This window comes from Schistocerca cancellata, chromosome 3 (assembly GCF_023864275.1).
Source record: "Schistocerca cancellata isolate TAMUIC-IGC-003103 chromosome 3, iqSchCanc2.1, whole genome shotgun sequence".
Taxonomy (NCBI): Eukaryota; Metazoa; Arthropoda; class Insecta; order Orthoptera; family Acrididae; genus Schistocerca; species Schistocerca cancellata.
Window position 1 is genome coordinate 284125154 of NC_064628.1, and position 19073 is coordinate 284144226.

General features: G+C 45.0%; 1 protein-coding gene across 1 annotated transcript in view; it reads right to left on the reverse strand.

The window, feature by feature from the left end:
- LOC126176269 (UDP-glycosyltransferase UGT5-like) overlaps positions 1–18869 on the reverse strand; it is a gene marked incomplete at its 5' end in the record, with an annotated part of 49779 nt that extends 30910 nt beyond the window's left edge. Inside the window, one exon of the mRNA XM_049923417.1 lies at positions 18765–18869. Coding sequence (XP_049779374.1) covers positions 18765–18869 — 105 coding nt within the window. The remainder of the gene's footprint in view (positions 1–18764) is intronic.
- Positions 18870–19073: the final 204 nt, after the last annotated feature.

Genomic DNA, 19073 nt, shown 5'->3' on the forward strand with positions numbered 1-19073 from the left:
CTGGCCTTGTACGTAATATTTATTACGTCATATCTTCTGAACGATGTGTTCTCCAGTGATATAAATATTTTGGCACATCGTCACAATAAGTGGATACCGACCGAAAAATGTGTTGCGAATGGAGTTACTAGTAAAGAAGTAATTAATTTAAACATCATACATGATGCGGCAGTTTTTCAAATTCAAATGGTTCGAATGACTCTGAGCACTATGGGACTTAACTTCTAAGGTCATCAGTCCCCTACAACTTAGAACTAATTAAACCTAACTAACCTAAGTACATCACACACATCCATGCCCGAGGCAGGATTCGAACCTGCGACCGTATCGATCGCGCGGTTCCAGACTGTAGCGCCTAGAAACGCTCGGCCACCCCGGCCGGCGCAGTTTTTCACCCAATTCTTTTCTTCTACTTACCTACATGCATCTGTATGATTACTCTCCAATTAACAACTAAGTGCCAGGCAGAGGGTTCATCAAATCATCTTTAAGCTACCGCTCCACTCTAGCTTTCCGTGCGAGCTCAGATTTCTCTTGTTTTATTATGATGATCATTTCCAATATGTAGGCGGGTGCTAGCAAAATATTTTCTCACTGTGAGGAGAAAGTTGGTGATTGAAATTTCATGAGAAGGTCCTGTCGCAGCGAAAAACGCCTTTGTTTTTATGACTGACCTCCCAGTTCGTTTATCAGATCAATGGTAATCTCCTGAATTATATGTTGTACAGTGACAGTATACCTGTACCAAGTTTGGCTGAAATCGGTCCTGTGGTTTTGGAGGAGATGTGGAACATACACACAGTGTTTATACCTGCTCACAAGAGCACAGAATACACTCGGAGCTGCGAATGTTTCGCCCCTTCCGCGAAAGGAAAGCTACACTTCTAACGACTTGCTTTTTTTTTCATTCTTCACTAGCACAGCCAGTGAGATGGGGCAATGATTACAACAATGGTCCGCATTTGGGAGGACGACGGTTAAAAATTCGCGTCAGGCTATGCAGAATATGTTTTCCGCGATTTCCCTCATCTGCCACGGGAAAATGCTGGGATGGTTCCTTTGTAAAGAGCACGGTCGATTTACTTCACCATTCTTGAAACATTTCCAGCTTCTGCTCCGTCTCTAATGACCTCAACGTCGACGGGACGTTAAACCCTAATCTTATTTCCTTCACTCCTTTTCCAGAATCGCTGTTATATATTTCCCCGTCTCGTTGAGCTTAGTCGACCTTTTATTTTTCACCTGCCTCTCGATAAGTCATTTCCATTCAATTAACATGTAGTGCAAAAGCCTTTTGATCGTTCATTATCTACTCTCTTCATAGCTTCAGCGTACCAAGAAGATACTGCGCTTTGTAACTACGTTTATCTTCGACACCGCCTCGAGATATATAAAATACCCGTTTTCTGGGTTAAACATTTACATACCAGTTACACAGCAAACGTTGTTTCCTTGAGAATATAAGTTACTCAGTGCATATCTTTAAACAACACATCAAGTGATCCATCCAATCAGCCACTTCTCACGCTGTCCACACCTATCCCTTAAACTGTGAGCTGCTAACTATGACAGAAGTTCCATCCGCTAGTAACACTGCCAGTGTGGAGCTATTACGGAGTAGCGGCTGCCACTTGGAACGGCTTCGGGGAAACACAAAACTGTTCGTGTGCTTCCTAGGAGTGTGGCCATTGTGCTGATGACACGAGACGTCTCAGTTTAAAGAGCTCCGAGACGGAATTCTGAGTCTGTCTACTGCCGTGGCAAGGCGTGAATGGTAAGAGTATTGGTTTGTTGTACATTAATGAAATTTGTAACTGACACCAGCACTAAATTATTGGGGCGGGAGGATTCAATAGATACAGTGCATATCAGAAGGGGGTCTACACATGAGATCCCCTTGAAAGAAGTTGAAAAAATTAGGACCTAAAACCTCTTTATGGAGCATTCTCAATGCCTCAGAACAGATATTTCAATGGCGCTTAAAACTTCTAAAGCGTGTCATTTTAAGACTGCATTACCGACTCTAAAAAAGTTAAATAGTGTTAATATTTAAATTTGTCGACAGTGTGTGGACTATTACTATACATTATGACCTAAACAATCGTTTTTCAAACTAAATTATTTTTGGTGAGTAATACAAGCGCATTTGATTCACTGGAACGTTAGTAATTCCTGAAAACTGTAAATTCTTACTGCACAAGAGCTTTCAGTACGTGTAATCAGTTAAGTTTGGATCAACGGTATCATTTTTTGTCAACTAAGACTCAAAAAACTTAAATCGCTTTTCAAATAATATTATGGAGGACTCGAGTCTGCGACCCCCCGCCATCGCCCCCGGGCGGTTATTCTCAAGGCTAGAGGAAAAGTTGTTTAGTTTCATGGCCATTGCCAGAAGAAATGTATTTTAGCTTCATAGCTATACAAGACGAGGAGTGTGACGAAAATTCGCTTCTCTGTTCGTGAATGTAATATACCCATAGCGGATCGTGTTATTGCTTCATAGTTACATTTCAGTAGCAGTATTATTTTAACAGTTATGCTAAATATCGCCCACCCTTGAGCCAAATGAGTGACTTTTCAAAGTTCCCTCGTAGTCTCTGTCTCTAGAAGACAATGCCTGTCTGCCCTAGCGGACGAATATGTGGTGAAGATGCGTATGCCACGTAGACAGATCACACATGATCCCGCATATGATTTGCAGAGAGCCGAGTAGCGATGAATAGGAGGAGAAGAACCGCAGATGACCTGCGACCAAGGACGCATGCAGAGCTGTGCAGGAACTTTGTGAACATCCATCATTGCTCTTTCAACAGCCGCAAGGAGAGCATACCACGATGCTGCCAAGCATGTGTGGTGGCTGCAGGTATCCTTTATTTTGTTAAGTACAAATGTCAAGTACAAACACCAGTTTTCTTACTCTTTCTTGGCAAAGGATGAATCCTTTATACCTCAGTTAGTTAGTTACTTAGTTCTGTGGCCCATGCACGACCATAAACGTTATTATCAGGAATTTTTGAACTAAATAAAAGACTGTAGTAACTGTATCACGTCTCTATACTTGCCAGTTACAGTTTTGCATAAGTCTACTTATTTCTAATCAAGAGTTGCTGTATGGTGCAGAAAATGTTGTTTAGAAGAAACCACTTAAGTCTTCATGAGAAAACACTTCTAAGGTCCTTCATACACTCCATCTCCATAGAAAAAGTTATCAAAGAGTATCATAGGTCCGTATTTCACACCTTGTGACTAAGTTAGATTCACTAGAACGAAATTAAAATCATTTTTCTTTCTATTGCTGTATTTGTGAACTGGTTCATAACTCTCAAACTGCAATGAATTATGGGCAATAAATTTCTTCAGGAAATATATGTACTGTAAAGCTATGGCCAATATCCTCAGGTGCCTTACGATTATTTTAATTATTTTCCTTTGTGCAATGAGTGCTTAGTGATGGGTTATTACAGAAAAGGTCACTTGTAGACTTACGCTAAACACACTGGCGGAAAACCATCGCATCACTAAGAAGAAATTGTGCGAGATAAACGAAAGTTGATAGGCATGTTGTCGCACCTTTTTCTTTTCGAATTTCGCGTCTGTCGCGTAAGAGTGGCGCTATTAGGCCCACTACGAGGATGCAAATCATGTATTTTTCGAATACACGCTGTTAAGGTCATCAGCGTTAGTTACCTTTCAGACTGGACATGGTGTTACTCAAGAATGGCTTTCACGCGACAAAGACGCCATTCTCGACACGTCACTGAGTTTGAGCGGGGTCGTATGACAGGGCTACGAGAAGCTGGATGTCCCTTCTGCAGTACTGCGGAAAGACTTGACAGGAATGTAACCACTGTATATAATGTCTCGCAGTGATGGTCACGTGAATGTGCGGTTGCAAGAAGACCGGGCTCTGAAGGGCCACGCGGCACGAGAGGAGAGACCATCGTGTTCTGGCGCAACGTACTGCACGTCCAGTAGCAATGTGAGTAGCAGCTGCCATCACAGTGGCGCAATGAACTGTTGTAAATCGTTCACTTCAAGGACAGCTCCGAGCCAGACGCCGCATAGCGTACAATCCACTGATGCTAATCTACCGCCATTTGGGACTTCGGTGGTGTCAAAGGACAGTCACCGAAGGGCACGGTGGAGGTCTGTTGTGTTCTCTCATAAAAGCTGATTCTAGCACACTGGACCGACACCTGGAGTTATAATATGTGGTTGAAATTTCGTTTGAGCACTCACGGTTATCCTACGCACCCTGACTGCAAATCTGTGATGCAGAATCCACTCGAGCACATGACATGACGTCATCCGCAAACAACTTTAACTGTCCCTGTACTGACCTACCATGTGCAACAGCGCAATAGGCTGCTGTCACTGTCTGCACACGCGCATCTCTCGCACGCTCTGTCCTTAGTACTTCGCTATGACGTTACGATGGAATGAGCGAAAGGAGTAGAGGGGGGGGGGAGGGAGGGGGGGGTGAAAATCATATGGGGACTTCCGGTAACACGATCTTGGTTCGCTGCCAGGCCACTTGGAACGCTGCAAGTTTATCAAGCAAACATCTCGTCTTCTTATTGGACGATTTAAATCCTTCCATATTTGTTTTGATTTCGTTCAGGACAAATGGAAATGGAAATGAGCGTTTGGCGTGATTGGCCGGGAGGCCCCTTGCGGTGCAGGTCCGGCCGCCTTGGCGCAGGTCTCATTACATTCGGCGCCACATTGGGCGACCTGCGCGCCGGATGGGGATGAAATGATGATGAAGACAACACAACACCTAGTCCCTAAGCGGAGAAAATTCCCCGACCCAACCGGAAATCGAACCCGGGCCCTTAGGACGGCAATCCGTCACGCTGACCACTCAGTTATCGGGGCAGACGGTTCAGGACAGAAGTTGATTTCATAGCACTGTGTTACTGACAGAGTTCAACTTCATATGTTTATTGCACTCCATGAATTGCACTGTTTATATTTTACTCGTTTTGTGCTTGATCTTGCTCGCATCTGTAATATGGGGTGGAGAAAATAATTCCTTATTTGTTTTCGTTTCATATAAAACGGAAGCTGGTATCGTCGTACAATTTTCTGTGGCCATTTATTCCTCCTGTGAACCCGTCTCTGAACTGATAGACTTAAATGCGTCCTCCTTCCCATTTAGTATACATTTTAGAATTAGTGTCTGAGTACGTAGCTCTTGTACAAGTTACTATTATGCAGCAAAAACATTCTACATCGATGGGCATAATTGCACATGGGATTGTGTGGTATATTGTGAATAAACCTCCACAGTACTGAATGCTCCGGCATTTAGTAAACTCTAGTTATAAAGAATTCACTAGTAGATCCATTGATGAAATTATAAGAATGTGTATAATTTGCTTTTAAATTTCCATCAGGGTGGGAAGATGATTACAGCATATTGATTTCTGCTGAGATTTATTGCTTGTAGTACATGTTACTAACTTTCGAATACATGTGCGTAACTACTGTTACATTTTTAGCATTTACAAGCAAGGGTGTTTGGGCCACTAAGAGAAAATAACACCTCTTAAGCACATGTCCAAACCTAAAACTCATTTGACGTGACAGAAGCTGGTTTCATCGTATTGTGTTCACGATTATTACTTCTTCTTCGTGTTGTACTCTTTGAATTGCTTTGTGAATATCTTGCTTGCAATCTGCTTAATTTTTGCGTAGACTCATAATATTGTGTGGTGTAAATGAATCCACGATTGCCTGTTTGTTTTCTGAATCACATAAATAGAAGCTTAACTGATCGCATAAGTCTAAACTGCAATATTTGGTTTTAAAAATAAATTATTTTAGACACAAAAGGCAACCACGACGTCTTTTATAAAATTTTACATGATTGTGAAACCCAGCTATGAGAAGCTGATCTTGGTTTTTGATTGAGATTTCTGGAATATATCGATAGATGAACGTAAATGGACAACCAAATGGTTACAATGTCAAAAAAAATATTTATTCAAGAGAAAGGGCTTCACAAACTGAGCAAATCAATAATGCGTTGGTCCACCTCTGGCCCTTATTCAAGCGGTTATTCGGCTAGGCATTGGTTGACAGAGTTGTTGGATGTCATCCTGAGGGATACCGCGCCAAATTCTGTCGAACTGGTACATTGTTGTTGTTGTGGTCTTCCGTCTTCTGCCTGGTTTGAGGCAGCTCTTCATGCTACTATGTCCTGTGCAAGCTTCTTCATCTCCGAGGAACTACTTCAACCTACATCCTTTTGAATCTGCTTCTCTATTCATCTCTTGGTCTGCTTCTACGAGTTTTGCCCCCCATACTCCCCTCCAGTGCTAAACTGGTAATTCTTTGATGCCACAGAATGTATACTTCTTCTAGTCAAGTTGATCCACAAATTCCTCTTCTCCCCAATTCTATTCAGTACCTCCTCATTAATTACATGATCTACCCAACTAATCTTCAGCGTCCTTCCGCAGCACCCCATTTCAAAAGCTACTGTTCTCTTCTAGTCTAAGCTATTTATCGTCCATGTTTCACTTCCATACATGACTACACTCCATACAAATACTTACAGAAAAGACTTCCCGACACCTAAATCTATACTCGATGTTAACAAATTTCTCTTCTTCAGGAACGCTCTCCTTGCCATAGCCAGTCTACATTGTAAATCCTCTCTACTTCGACCATCATCAGTTATTTTGCTGCCCAAATAGCAAAACTCATCCACTGCTTTAAGTGTCTTATTTCCTTATCTCATTCCCTCAGAATCACCTGATTTAATTCGACTACATTCCATTATCCTCATTTTGCTTTTGTTGCTTTTCATCTTATATCCTACTTCCAAGACACTGTCCATACCGTTCAACTGCTCTTCCAGGTCCTTTGCTGTCTCTGACAAAATTACAATGTCGTCGGGAAACCTTAAAGTTGTAATTCATTCTGCCGGCCGGTGGGGCCCAGCGGTTCTAGGCGCTTCAGTCTGGAACCGCGCGACCGCTACGGTCGCAGGTTCGAATCCTGCCTCGGGCATGGATGCGTGTGATGTCCTTAGGTTAGTTAGGTTCAAGTCGTTCTAAGTTCTAGGGGACTGATGACCTCAGATATTAAGTCCCATAGTGCTCAGAGCCATTTGAACCATTTTAATTTCTTCTCCATGGACTTTTATTCCTACTCCACATTTTTCTGTTGTTTCCATTACTGTTTGCTCAATATACAGATTGAATAACGCATAGAATAGAGAAAATGTTGTGGGGAAGGCTAACCAAACGACACTTAGGATCTGTAACAGATCTACTAAGGAGACCGCGTACACTACCCTTATCCGTCCTCTTTTAGAATATGGCTGCGCAGTGCGAAATCCTTATCAGATAGGATTAGATTAGATTGGATTAGATTTACTTTCATTCCAAATGATCCATAGTGAGGAGGTCATCCGGGATGTAGAACATGTCAGAAAAACAACAATACATGACAAATATTTACAACTAAAGCTAATGTACCATTCCACAGATCGCAAATGGAATGATCGTTATTTTTTAATGAACACTATAAGAAAGAGTCATTTTACAAATACTAATGCACTGAATTTAAAATAAAAAAGCTCAAAGAAGGGCAGCTTTGTATTATCGCGAAATAGGGGAGAGAGTGTGACTGAAATGATACGGTATTTGGGATGGACATCATTATTTTTTCGTTGTGGAGAGATCTTCTCACGAATTTCCAATCACCAACTTTTTCATCCGAATGCGAAAATATTTTTTTGATGCCGACCTACATAGGGAGAAACGATCACCATAATAAAACAACGTAAATCAGAGTTCGTACACAAAGATATAGTTGTTCATTCTTCCCGCGCGCTATACGAGATTGGAATAATAAAGAATTATGAAGATGGTTCGATGAACGTTCTGCCAGGCACTTAAATGTGATTTTCTGAGTGTCCATGTATATGCAGATGAGCATCTGGGACAGGCTACAACCCTATCTCACTCCCTTCTCAACCACTACTTCCCTTTCATGCCCCTCGACTCTTTATAACTGCCATCTTGTTTCTGTACAAATTGTAAAGAGCATTTCGCTCTCTATATTTTATTCCTGCCACCTTCAGAATTTGAAAGAGAGTTTGCCAGTCGACATTGTCAGAAGCTTTCTCTAAGTCTACAAATTTTAAAGACGTAGGTTTGCCTTTTTTTAATCTATCTTCTAAGACAAGTCTTAGGGTCAATATTCCCTCGCGTGTTCCAGCATTTCAAAGGAATCCAAACTGATCTCCCCCAAGGTCGGCTTCTACCAGTTTTTCCATTCGTCTGTGAGGAATTTGTGTTACTATTTTGCAACCGTGACTTACTAAACTGATAGTTCGGTAATTTTCACACCTGTCAACACCTGCTTTTTTTGGGATTGGAATTATTATATTCTTCTTCAAGTCTGAAGATTTTTCGTCTGTCTCACACATCTTGCTCACCAGATGGTAGAGTTCTGTTATGACTGGCTCTCTCCAGGCTATCAGTAGTTCTAATGGAATGTTGTCCACTCCTGGGGCCTGGTTTCAACTTAGGTCTTTCAGTGCTCTGACAAATTTTTCACGCAGTATCAATTTCCCCCATCTCATCTTCAGCTACATCCTCTTCCATATTGCCCTGAACTACATCGGCCTCGTATAGACCCTCTACATACTCCTTTCACCTGTCCGCTTTCCATTCTTTTCCATCTGAGCTCTTGATATTCTTACAATTGGTTCTCTTTTCTCCATAGGCCTCTCTAATTTTCCTGTAGGCAGTATCTATCTTACTCCTAGTGATATATGCCTCTACATCCTTACATTTGTTCTCTAGCCGTTCTTGCTTAGCCATTTTGCAGTTTCTGTCGATATCATTTTTGAGACGTTTGTATCGTCTTCATTTACTGCTTTTTTATATTTTATCCTTTCATCAATTAAATTCAATATCTCTTCTGTTACTCAAGGATTTCTACTAGCCCTCGTCTTTTTATCCACTTGATCCTCTCCTGCCTTCACTATTTCATCTCTCAAAGCTGCCCATTTTTCTTCTACTGTATTTCTTTCCCCTGTTCTTGTCAATTATACCCTAATGCTCTCTCTGAAACTCTCTACCCCTTGGTTCTTTCAGTTTATCCAGGTACCATCTCCTTAAATTTACAATTTTTTGCAGTTTCTTAAGTTTTAATCTACAGTTCATAACCAATAAATTGTGGTCAGAGGCCAATGTCTTACAATTTAAAACCTGGTTCCTAAAATTCTGTCATACAATTATATAATCTATATGAAACCGCCCAGTGTCTCCAAGCCTCTTGCACAAATACAACCTTCTTTCATGATTCTTAAACCAAGTGATTAAGTTATGTTCTGGGCAAAAATTCTACCTGGCAGCTTCCTCTTTCATTCCCAACCCCAGTCTATATGCACCTACTACTTTTCCTTCTCTTCCTATTCCTGTTATCGAATTCCAGTCCCCATGACCATGGAATTTTCGTCTCCCTTATCTGAATAATATCTTTTATCGCTTCATACATTTCTTCAATCTCTTCATCATCTGCGGAGACGTGGTAGACGTGGACTTTGTGTCTGTGTTGGCTACAATAATGCGTTCACTATGCTGTTCGTAGTAGCTTATCAGTGCTACTTTTTTTTATTCATGATTAAACTTACTCCTGCATTACCCTTATTTGATTTTGCATTTATAATCTTGTATTCACCTGACCAGAAGTCTTGTTCCTCCTGCCATCGAACATCACTAATTCCCAGTATATCTAACATTAATCTATCCATTTCCGTTTTTAAATTTTCTAACCTACCTGGCCGATTAAGCGATCTGACATTCCACGCTCCGATCCGTAGAACGCCAGTTTTCTTTCTCCTTTGCCCGGAGATCCGATTGGGGACTATTTTAACTATGGAATATTTCCCAAGAGGAGGCCATCATCGTTTAATCACATTAGATCATTAAAATCCCGAGCTGTTTGGAGAGTCCTGCCGATAATGCTCCAAATGTTCTCAGTTTGTGGGAGGTCCAGCGACCTTGCTAGCCTAGATAGAGTTTGGCAACCGCGAAGACAAACAGTAGAAACTCTCGCCGTGTGTGGGCGGCCATTATCTTTCTGAAATGTTAGGCGAGGATGGCTTGCCATGATGGGCAAGAAAACGGGATGTAGAATATGTCGACGTTCCGCCGTGCTAAAGGATGCCGCAGATAAGAACTGAAGGGGTCGTGCTATGAAATAAATGGCACGCCACACAATCACTGCTGGCTGTCGGGCCATATGGTGGACCGAGTGAGATGGCGCAGTGGTTAGCACAATGGACTCGCATTCGGGAGGACGACGGTTCAAACCCGCGTCTAGCCATCCTGATTTAGGTTTTCTGTGATTTCCCTAAATCGCTTCAGGCAAAATCCGGGATGGTTCCTTTGAAATGGCACGGCCGACTTCCTTCCCCATACTTACCTAATCCGAAGGGACCGAAGACCTCTATGCCAGGTCCCCTCCCCCGAATCAACCGCCGGCCGGGGTGGCCGAGCAATTCTAGGCACTACAGTCTGGTACTGTGTGACCGCTACGGTCGCAGCTTCGAATCCTGCCTTGGGCATGGATGTGTGTGATGTCCTTAGGTTAGTTATGTTTAAGTAGTTCTAAGTTCTAGGGGACTGATGACCTCAGAAGTTAATTCCCATAGTGCTCAGAGCCATTTGAACCATTTTGAACCGAATCAACCACCACCACCATCTGACAGGTGACAGACAGGTTGGCGTTCGACTGCTGTCCAAGGCATCTACAGACACGACTTCGCTGGTCATCAGGGAGCAGTCCGACACAGGTCTCATCATTGGAGACATTTCTACTGCAGCCAAGGAGATTGCAGGCCGAGATTTGTTTGGAGGCGCCCCGGATAGCGGTGGGATACCAACCTAACATTCGCCCGCCATAAGGCCCGACAACCAGGAGTGTCGGTTGAGGGTGCATTTCCTTTCACGGCAACACTTCTTTGACTGACATCCGCTTACAGCACAGCGGTGGCCAACGTCCAACAAATCCATCAATCAACGCAAAGCCGAATAACTGCGTGGACCACCGCGTTGTTGACGTGTACAATTTGTGAAGCACTTTCTATTTAATAAACAATCGATTTCTTCTGAAATTCGAATCACTTGTTTGTCTGTACATATACGTCATATCTATAGATTTCCGTCCCACTCGGATAATTCCTTTATGTCGAATCGTTTCTTCTTTTTTGTCTTAGAGCATACGAATAAAAAATTATCAACTAAATCGCGAATTTCGAATTAGAAATACGCATTTTCGTGATTTGTTTTCTCGTATTCAGAGTTCGCTGCGAGGCCTCTAGGAGCGCTGCTGTCGTTCTTTACTTCCGTGTCGTACCATGGGCCTCGCACTTCTTATATTTTGTTGTCCTTCAGGGAGGAAGACACATGTTTGGTGAGCAGCTGAGTGTGTTCGTGATGGTGCTCGTGATAACACCAGTTCTGCCAGCTGATGAAAATAAAATGGTAGACCATTACCATAAAACAAGAACACTACTGGGCCCATGATGAAACCCCGAGAAACGCCCTTCGTGATTTTCCCCCATGAACATGATGTGGCGTCCCTACACTCAAACATCCTAGCGTACTTTTCCGTTAACAGTTTGTTAAAACGGAACTAAATAAAGATTGTTCTGAAACAAAGTAAACAATAAAAACGTTGCATTTTCAACTTCTCGCGGCGTAATGAATAATCCATTAAATTTCGGGCATGCAGCCGCGCAAATAAAATTTCTTCTACTGATATTTCGGCCGCGTATCGTCCGGCCATCTTCAGAGCGAGTCACAAGACTGTCTTGTGACTCGCTCTGAAGATGGCCGGACGATACGCGGCCGAAATATCAGTAGAAGAAATTTTATTTGCGCGGCTGCATGCCCGAAATTTAATGGATTAATAAAAACGTTGTTGCTCTTAACAGAATATTATGACTGATACAACCAAATAACTTTGAATAGTCACAAAAAATAACAAATGCTTGCATTTTATTTTGTACTCAATAAAATTATAAATAGCTGCCTCATTAGAATAGCCCTTTTAAAATACATACTGTGATTGACTCATCACATTACATATTACACGGCCACAGAGTTTGAGTTTCTTATTGAGATTTTTTTTATTCTATATGAATTTTTACTACTGAGGATAGTGGTATTTTCCTTATTTTAAACGGTGATGTTTTTGTATCAGATTTACTTAGTACCACTTCCTCAATGACTGTTCGCTTACCCCTCTTAGCTTCTTGCAAATTTTTAAACTTTTCGTGGTATCTTCCACTTTTTTGTCAGTAATCACATTATTTTTTTCTTTGAGATTTTCTGGAATGTTCATGTGAATGAAATTTGAACGACTCTGGGTCACGTTCTGATGCGCCATTAACCACAGAACAGCAAAGTTCGGGCACTGAGCACCACGGGTTTTGAATCCGCACCAGACGGCATGGACCCTATTACCACTAGGGCCTCTACAGCTGTCGCGCAATAAGCCGTGGCTGTGTGCGCTCTCCTGGCTCGCTACACCGTGAGGGCGCCACGGTGGAGCACGTGGTCCCAGCAGCCAATAGCGACGTACCGTATCCTGTATATAAGCGCCTGCCTCTCGCTCAGCTAGCGGGTCTGGACCCCTCCACCATCCTCCACACCTATAAATCCCTCATCCGCCCTATCCCTTGTTATGCCCATCCGGCTTGGATCTCCGCCCCCCCCCTACCTTTTACAAATCCCTCCAAATCCTTGAATGCCATGCTCTCCGCCTCGCCTGTCGCATCTGTCTCCCCTCCCCCACGTGGATCCTCTACGATCTCATCCCCTTCCCCCACCTCCTCCTTTTCCTTGAAAGGATATGGATCCTGTACACCTCCCGTAAACTCGATCCTCCTCACCCGCTCGTCTCCCCGATCCTCTCACACCCCCGCCCGCTGCCGCGCCTGTATTCCCACGTCCCACCCGGTCTCCATCTCTCCACCCTCCTTACCCTCTTCCGAGGTGGCTTCCGCCAGCTCCCCCTCCCTGATGATGTCCTCCTCCCTTCCATTTACCCCTCCTATCAACTTTGATCCTCCCCCCCACTCCCAGTTTCCTTTCCTTTAGGCACCCTCCCTCCCTTCTCTTTCCTTTTTCCCCCATCCCCCGTCCTCCACCCCTCCTCCCCCAGGCTTTCCCTCCCCCTTCCTCCCTCCCCCACTCTCCCCTGCCCATGGCATCTCTGCTCTCTACCTCTCCCACTCCCCTTCCTCCTCCTCCTCTCTTGGCAGGTCCCCGGACTCGCACACGCTCAGTGAACATTCGCACGCTGGAGGTCATCGCCATTAGTGTCTCGTGTGTGTGCCTTCGTTTGTGTTTAGTGTTTGTTCGCCGAAACGCCGCCACTGTTCACGTGTACCATCGCCATCATCCCTGTTTTGTGCGCCGTGTCCACTAGTGTCAGTGATGTTTTCTCGTCAGGCGTGAACGGCTCCGTGTTTTTTGTTTTTTGGTGTCTACATTGTTTTGCCCACCATTTTTGATTGTATTCTCTGTGTCCCCTCCATTTATTACTTATTGTGAATCTCAAGGCTGAAGAGCGGCGTACTCAGCTGCTGACAGCCCGCCTTGTGTAAGGTGATAAAAATTACAATAAAGAAAAAAAAAAAAAAAAAGCTCAGCTAGCAGGCCATCTCCTTTCCCAACACAACTTCCACCATCTACCCCTCCCGGATGATGAGCTTCGACCTGACATCTACCCTTCCTACCAACTCTAACCCCTTCTTCCTGCCTCCTCCTCTGGGCTCCCTCTCCTCCTCCCTCCTTCTGAGCGGCTTTCACCTCCTACTCCCCCTCCATCTCTTGTGCCTCCTTTCAGTGTCTCTGCGCTCCCTCCTGCCCTGTCTTCCCTTTTCCTCTCCCTCCCCACGTGTCTCCTGCCTCTTCGTGAACCCACGGTTGCCCCTCCTCTCTTCATCCCGCCGCTTCCTCAGCTGCCCCATGCTCTCCCCTCCTTTTCCATCCTGTCTGACCTTTCCCTCGGCAGGTCCCACCTCATAGTTTTACTCTTCGTCGTGTGTGCTCCAAGTGGGTTTTAAGTGTGTTGTTTCGGAGTGTTTTTAATACTGTGGCCAACTTTTAACCTGTGCATGCGCATTCAGTGTCTTCTCTGTGTTTCAAGAATCGCCAACTGTGTTTTTTAACTTTCTGGTGACTTTTTTAACTGTCCCCCATGAACGTCAACATGTCCATGTCTTTTTACCTCCATTTTCTCCCCTTACTCTGTTTTATGTTCCCCTTTTTTATCTCCTTATGTATGTATCATTTTATTCTTGTTTTAGTTGTCGTGTCTCTCAGCTGAAGAGCGGCGGATTGTGCCGCTGACAGCCCTCCCCTGCCCATATGGGGCAGGGGAATGAAATCACAATAAAGGGGAAAAAAAAGCGTAGCTAGCAGGCGATCATTGTAGGCAAAACCACCTCTTCCTTCCGTCTCCACGGCTTCTATATGACCATTTATGGCCATCCTTATCATCATCACCCCTACTCTCAAGTACCTTGGCGTCACCCTTGACCGTCGCCTCTCCTGGACCTCCATCTCCGAACGATCCAAGACAAGGCACGCTCCCGCCTCCATCTCCTCAAGCTCCTTTCTGGCTGCACATGGGATCTGGACCCCTCCACCATCCTCCATACCTATAAATCCCTCATCTGCCCTATACTCTGCTACACAGGTCCTGCATGGATCTCCGCCCCTCCTACCTTTTACAAAGCCCTTCAAATCCTAGAACGCCATGTGCCCTGCCTCGCCTATCGCATCTGTCTCCCCTCCCGCACACAGATCCTGTATGACCTTATTCCGTTCCCGCACCTCCTCCTTTTCCTTGAACAGATACGGATCCTCTACACCTGCCATAAACTTGATCCCCCTCACCCTCTTGTCTCTCCCATCCTCTCCCACCCCTGTCCACTACTGCGCCTCTATTCCCAAGTCCCACCTGATCTCCATGTCTCCACTCTCCATACCCTCGCCCAAGGTGGCTTCCACCAACTCCCCCTCCCTGATGATGCCCTCATCCCCTCCATCTGCCCCTCCTACCAACTTTTATACTCCCCTTCCACACCCTGTGTTTTTTTCGTTAGGACACCCTCTCTCCCTTCTCTCCCTCCTCCCTTCCTCCCTCTTCCTCCCCTTGTGTTTCCCCTACCCCCTACCTTCTTTCCTCCCTCTTCCATCTCCATCTCCATCTCCACTGGCATTTACACCCTCCCCTCTCCCTCCTCCCCCAACTTTTCCCCTTTTTGGCAGGTCCCCGGACTCGTACACGTCAAGTGAACATTCACGCGCCGGATATCATCGCCGTCGGTTCTTTGTGTGTGCCGTCGTGTTAGTGCTTTAGTGTTTCACCACTCACCCTCCATCGTCCACGTGTGTTATTTCAGTCATCAGTGTTCGTGTACAAGTGCTGAACGTTTTTTATTTTACTGCACCTGTGAACGGCTCCGTGTTTTTTACTCATGTGTCTATTGTTTTTTGTACATCATTATGTTTTGTTTTTCTATGTCTTCCTTGTTGCTATTTGTACTATCTGTGGCCGAAGAGCAGCGTAATATTGCCGCTGTCGGCCCACCTTTGTATAAGGGGTTAAAATAACAATAAAGAAAAGAAAAAGCTCAGCTAGGCAGTCCGAAATTCGTGGACTCTATCGACAGCGCGGCAACAGACAGAGTGTTTACAGTACTTTGTTTTCGTTACTAGTGGACGTTGTGCATTCGTGTCGCTTGTCACCCTGTTGCTTCTTGCTTGTTGTCGTCGTAAGGTCTCCCTCGGTCGTCCGTCGTTGTTCGTGTCCGTCCTTTCCCGTTCGTTCGTTGTTCGCGGGACGCTCCCGTTTGGTTCCGCCGCGTTTCGTTCTCGGCAACCCCGCTACCGTTCCGGTCGTGGTTACAACAGAAGTGTTTATTTAAATTTTGCGTTTCCGAAAATTCATTATATTTCGTCAGTATTTCAGAGTTATTAAAGGAGTGTTTAAGACATAACTCTACAGCTTGTCTTGCATTTATGGACAATTATTGCTTCGTAGTTAAACCTACACTGTTTGTTAAAAAGAGCAAAGCACCTGAAGAAATGGTTGGAGGTCAATCTAACTTCATACGTGTGCCGCACTCGGGTATGGAAATTATTAGAGTTGCAATTCTACCTGTGAGGTGAGAACAGTGGATAGTGTTACTAGTATTTAGTGTTGTTACCAGGTACGATAGGTATGTAAGGGGCGTGGGCAGTGTCAGATGTTGAGTGACTTCTGTGAAGGACACGAAGATGCCGCTTACTCGTGTGAGACATCGTTATCAGCAACAGAGTTTCAAAGCAATCTTACTGTGGGTCTCCATTTGACCGGCTGGTCGTATCGTGCTGTGTCCAGATTCGTGTGGCACCTGGACGTGACTGTGGTCCGATGTTGGACTGCATGGGATGGACGGCAGGCATACTCGTCGAAAAGCTTTCGGTCGACCAATTCTGACCACCAGAAGGGACGATCGTCGTTTTGTCCACTAAACACATCGTAAATCCTTCTGCCCTCCAAAAAAAAAGTAATAAACTTCGTGCAACATTTTGTGCCATCGCACATAATTGGACGGAGACAAGCAGGAGCCAGACTAGGGAGCAGCCGTCCGACGCGTAGTCTGCCGTTAACATCGCAACACAGACGGCTGCTTTTGGAGGAGTGCATTGATCGGGAAGCGGCCGGCCGGTGTGGCCGTGCGGTTAAAGGCGCTTCAGTCTGAAACCGCGTGACCGCTACGGTCGCAGGTTCGAATCCTGCCTCGGATATGGATGTGTGTGATGTCCTTAGGTTAGTTAGGTTTAATTACTTCTAAGTTCTAGGCGACTGATGACCTCAGAAGTTAAGTCGCATGGTGCTCAGAGCCATTTTTGATCGGGAAGCGAGGACTGGTTATGAATGGCGTCGCACTGCGTTCAGCGATGAATCGCGGTTCGTCACTACCCAGTGTGAGCATCGTCGGTAAGTGCGACGGCGAGCCGGTGATAGCCGGCCGTGGTGGCCGTGCGGTTAAAGGCGCTTCAGTCTGGAACCGCGGGACTGCTACGGTCGCAGGTTCGAATCCTGCCTCGGGCATGGGTATGTGTGATGTCCTTAGGTTAGTTAGGTTTAAGTAGTTCTAAGTTCTAGGGGACTTAAGACCTAAGTGTTGAGTCGCATAGTGCTCAGAGCCATTTGAACCATTTTGAGCCGGTGATAAGTCCCATTCCTCCAATGTTTTGGAGAGGCCCAGCAGTGTTGCCGGCCGATGTGGCAGAGCGATTCTAGGCGCTTCAGTCCGGAACCGCGCTGCTAATACGGTCGCAGGTTCGAATCTTGCCTCGGGCATGGATGTGTGCGATGTCCTTAGCTTAGTTCGTTTTAAGTATAGGGGACTAATGACCTCAGATGTTAACTCCCATATTGCTTAGAACCATTTGAACCATTTTGAACCCAACAGTGTTAATCCTGACGTCGTAGTGTGGGCAGCCGTCAGGAATAACTTCTGGTCATGGCTGGTAGTGACTGAAAGAACTCTGACGGCACAATGGTACGTCTTGGACATCCTGCGGCCTCATGGTTGAGATTCTTTAAAAGCGTAATTCTCTTCCACACATGACACGTGTCTCTACGAGCTGGCTGCGCGATATGAGATACTCTGTTGACCAGCAAGATGCTGAGTTCCCCCCGATGGATTAGGATATCGACGAGCAGTTACAACAGCTGTGGGCCGGCTTGCCGCAGGAGAGGATACAACGTCTTCCCGACCCCCTGCGCAACCGAATCAATGCACACATCCAGGCCATACTGATAAGTGGACTCATACCGACAGGTTCCTTGTAAATATGACTCGACTTAATCTCTGAACTACCTCGAGATGACTGGGTGTTTGTGTTGTACTCATTTCGTCATCATTCGTGAATGTGGCGCGTTTGGACTGAACGAAGTTTGGGACTTTGTACGGGCGCTGACAACCGCGCAGTTGAGCGCCCCAAAACCCAAACATCACCATCATCAACATCATCATCTCTGAACCAACTTACAGAACCAATTCAGTTTAATTCAAGCACCTTGCAGTTGACAAAAGCAGCCGTTATGTTTCGATAACAGACTGTGATACGACCTGACTTTCATAACGTACAGTTGATTCCAGAGCCTCAGTTCGATCCTCAGTTTTGCTACAAGGATGAGATGGAAAGTGGATCGGCGTCCAATCGGTATCGTTAGAACTAGTAAAGAATTACAGAAAAAATGGAGAGCTGCAAGCTATACCTGTGAGCCCACAAAACTAGCGTCCAGGAAGCAGCGATAGGTCGACAACTTTCCGTGGACCCCTGACCATAAACTCTTTTTGGGTTATTCAGTGGCATAAGGGATATCAGAACATTGCGTATTAAGGACAACTGCTCAAGGAATGAATGTTCTGTTCTTAGTGTATGCTGTCACAGACAAAAAAAATCCACATGCACTTCCAACTCTCGACGTCTATTTACAGATTTATTTTTTTCCACCTGCTCTTCCGACTCTCGACATCTGCAGAGATTTTTATCTATGTACTATTATTTAAATGGTTTCACAATCGTTCTTCTGATGTTTAAGAAATTTTTTCTGCCTCCACTAGAAAGTGAAGAAACCTACATTCCATGCTGAAGAACCCGTAAGCCACGCCAACGATTTTGACTCTAAAAATTATTTTCTGTCGAAGGTGCACTTACTCTTATCGGGTCCGTTGTTATGACTGTGACCTGATGGCCTCTCTTGGCTAGCTCGAGAGCTATCAGTCTGAAAGGCACCTGGTGGCTGATGGAGGCCGTCGGGATGATGCCCAGGATCCTGGCTGAGTGGGCCACTCGAGCCGCCAGCATCACCACTAGGATCAGCGGCACGGAGGCATTCATTGTGAAAATGGCGGAGTCTCACCTGCAGGCAGGGGCAATGACCACGTAAAAGCGCCGTACCGGTCTGCGAAAGAGAAACATTAAGAGATCATCCTTAGCGTTTAAGTCTTTTCTAGACAGCCCAGG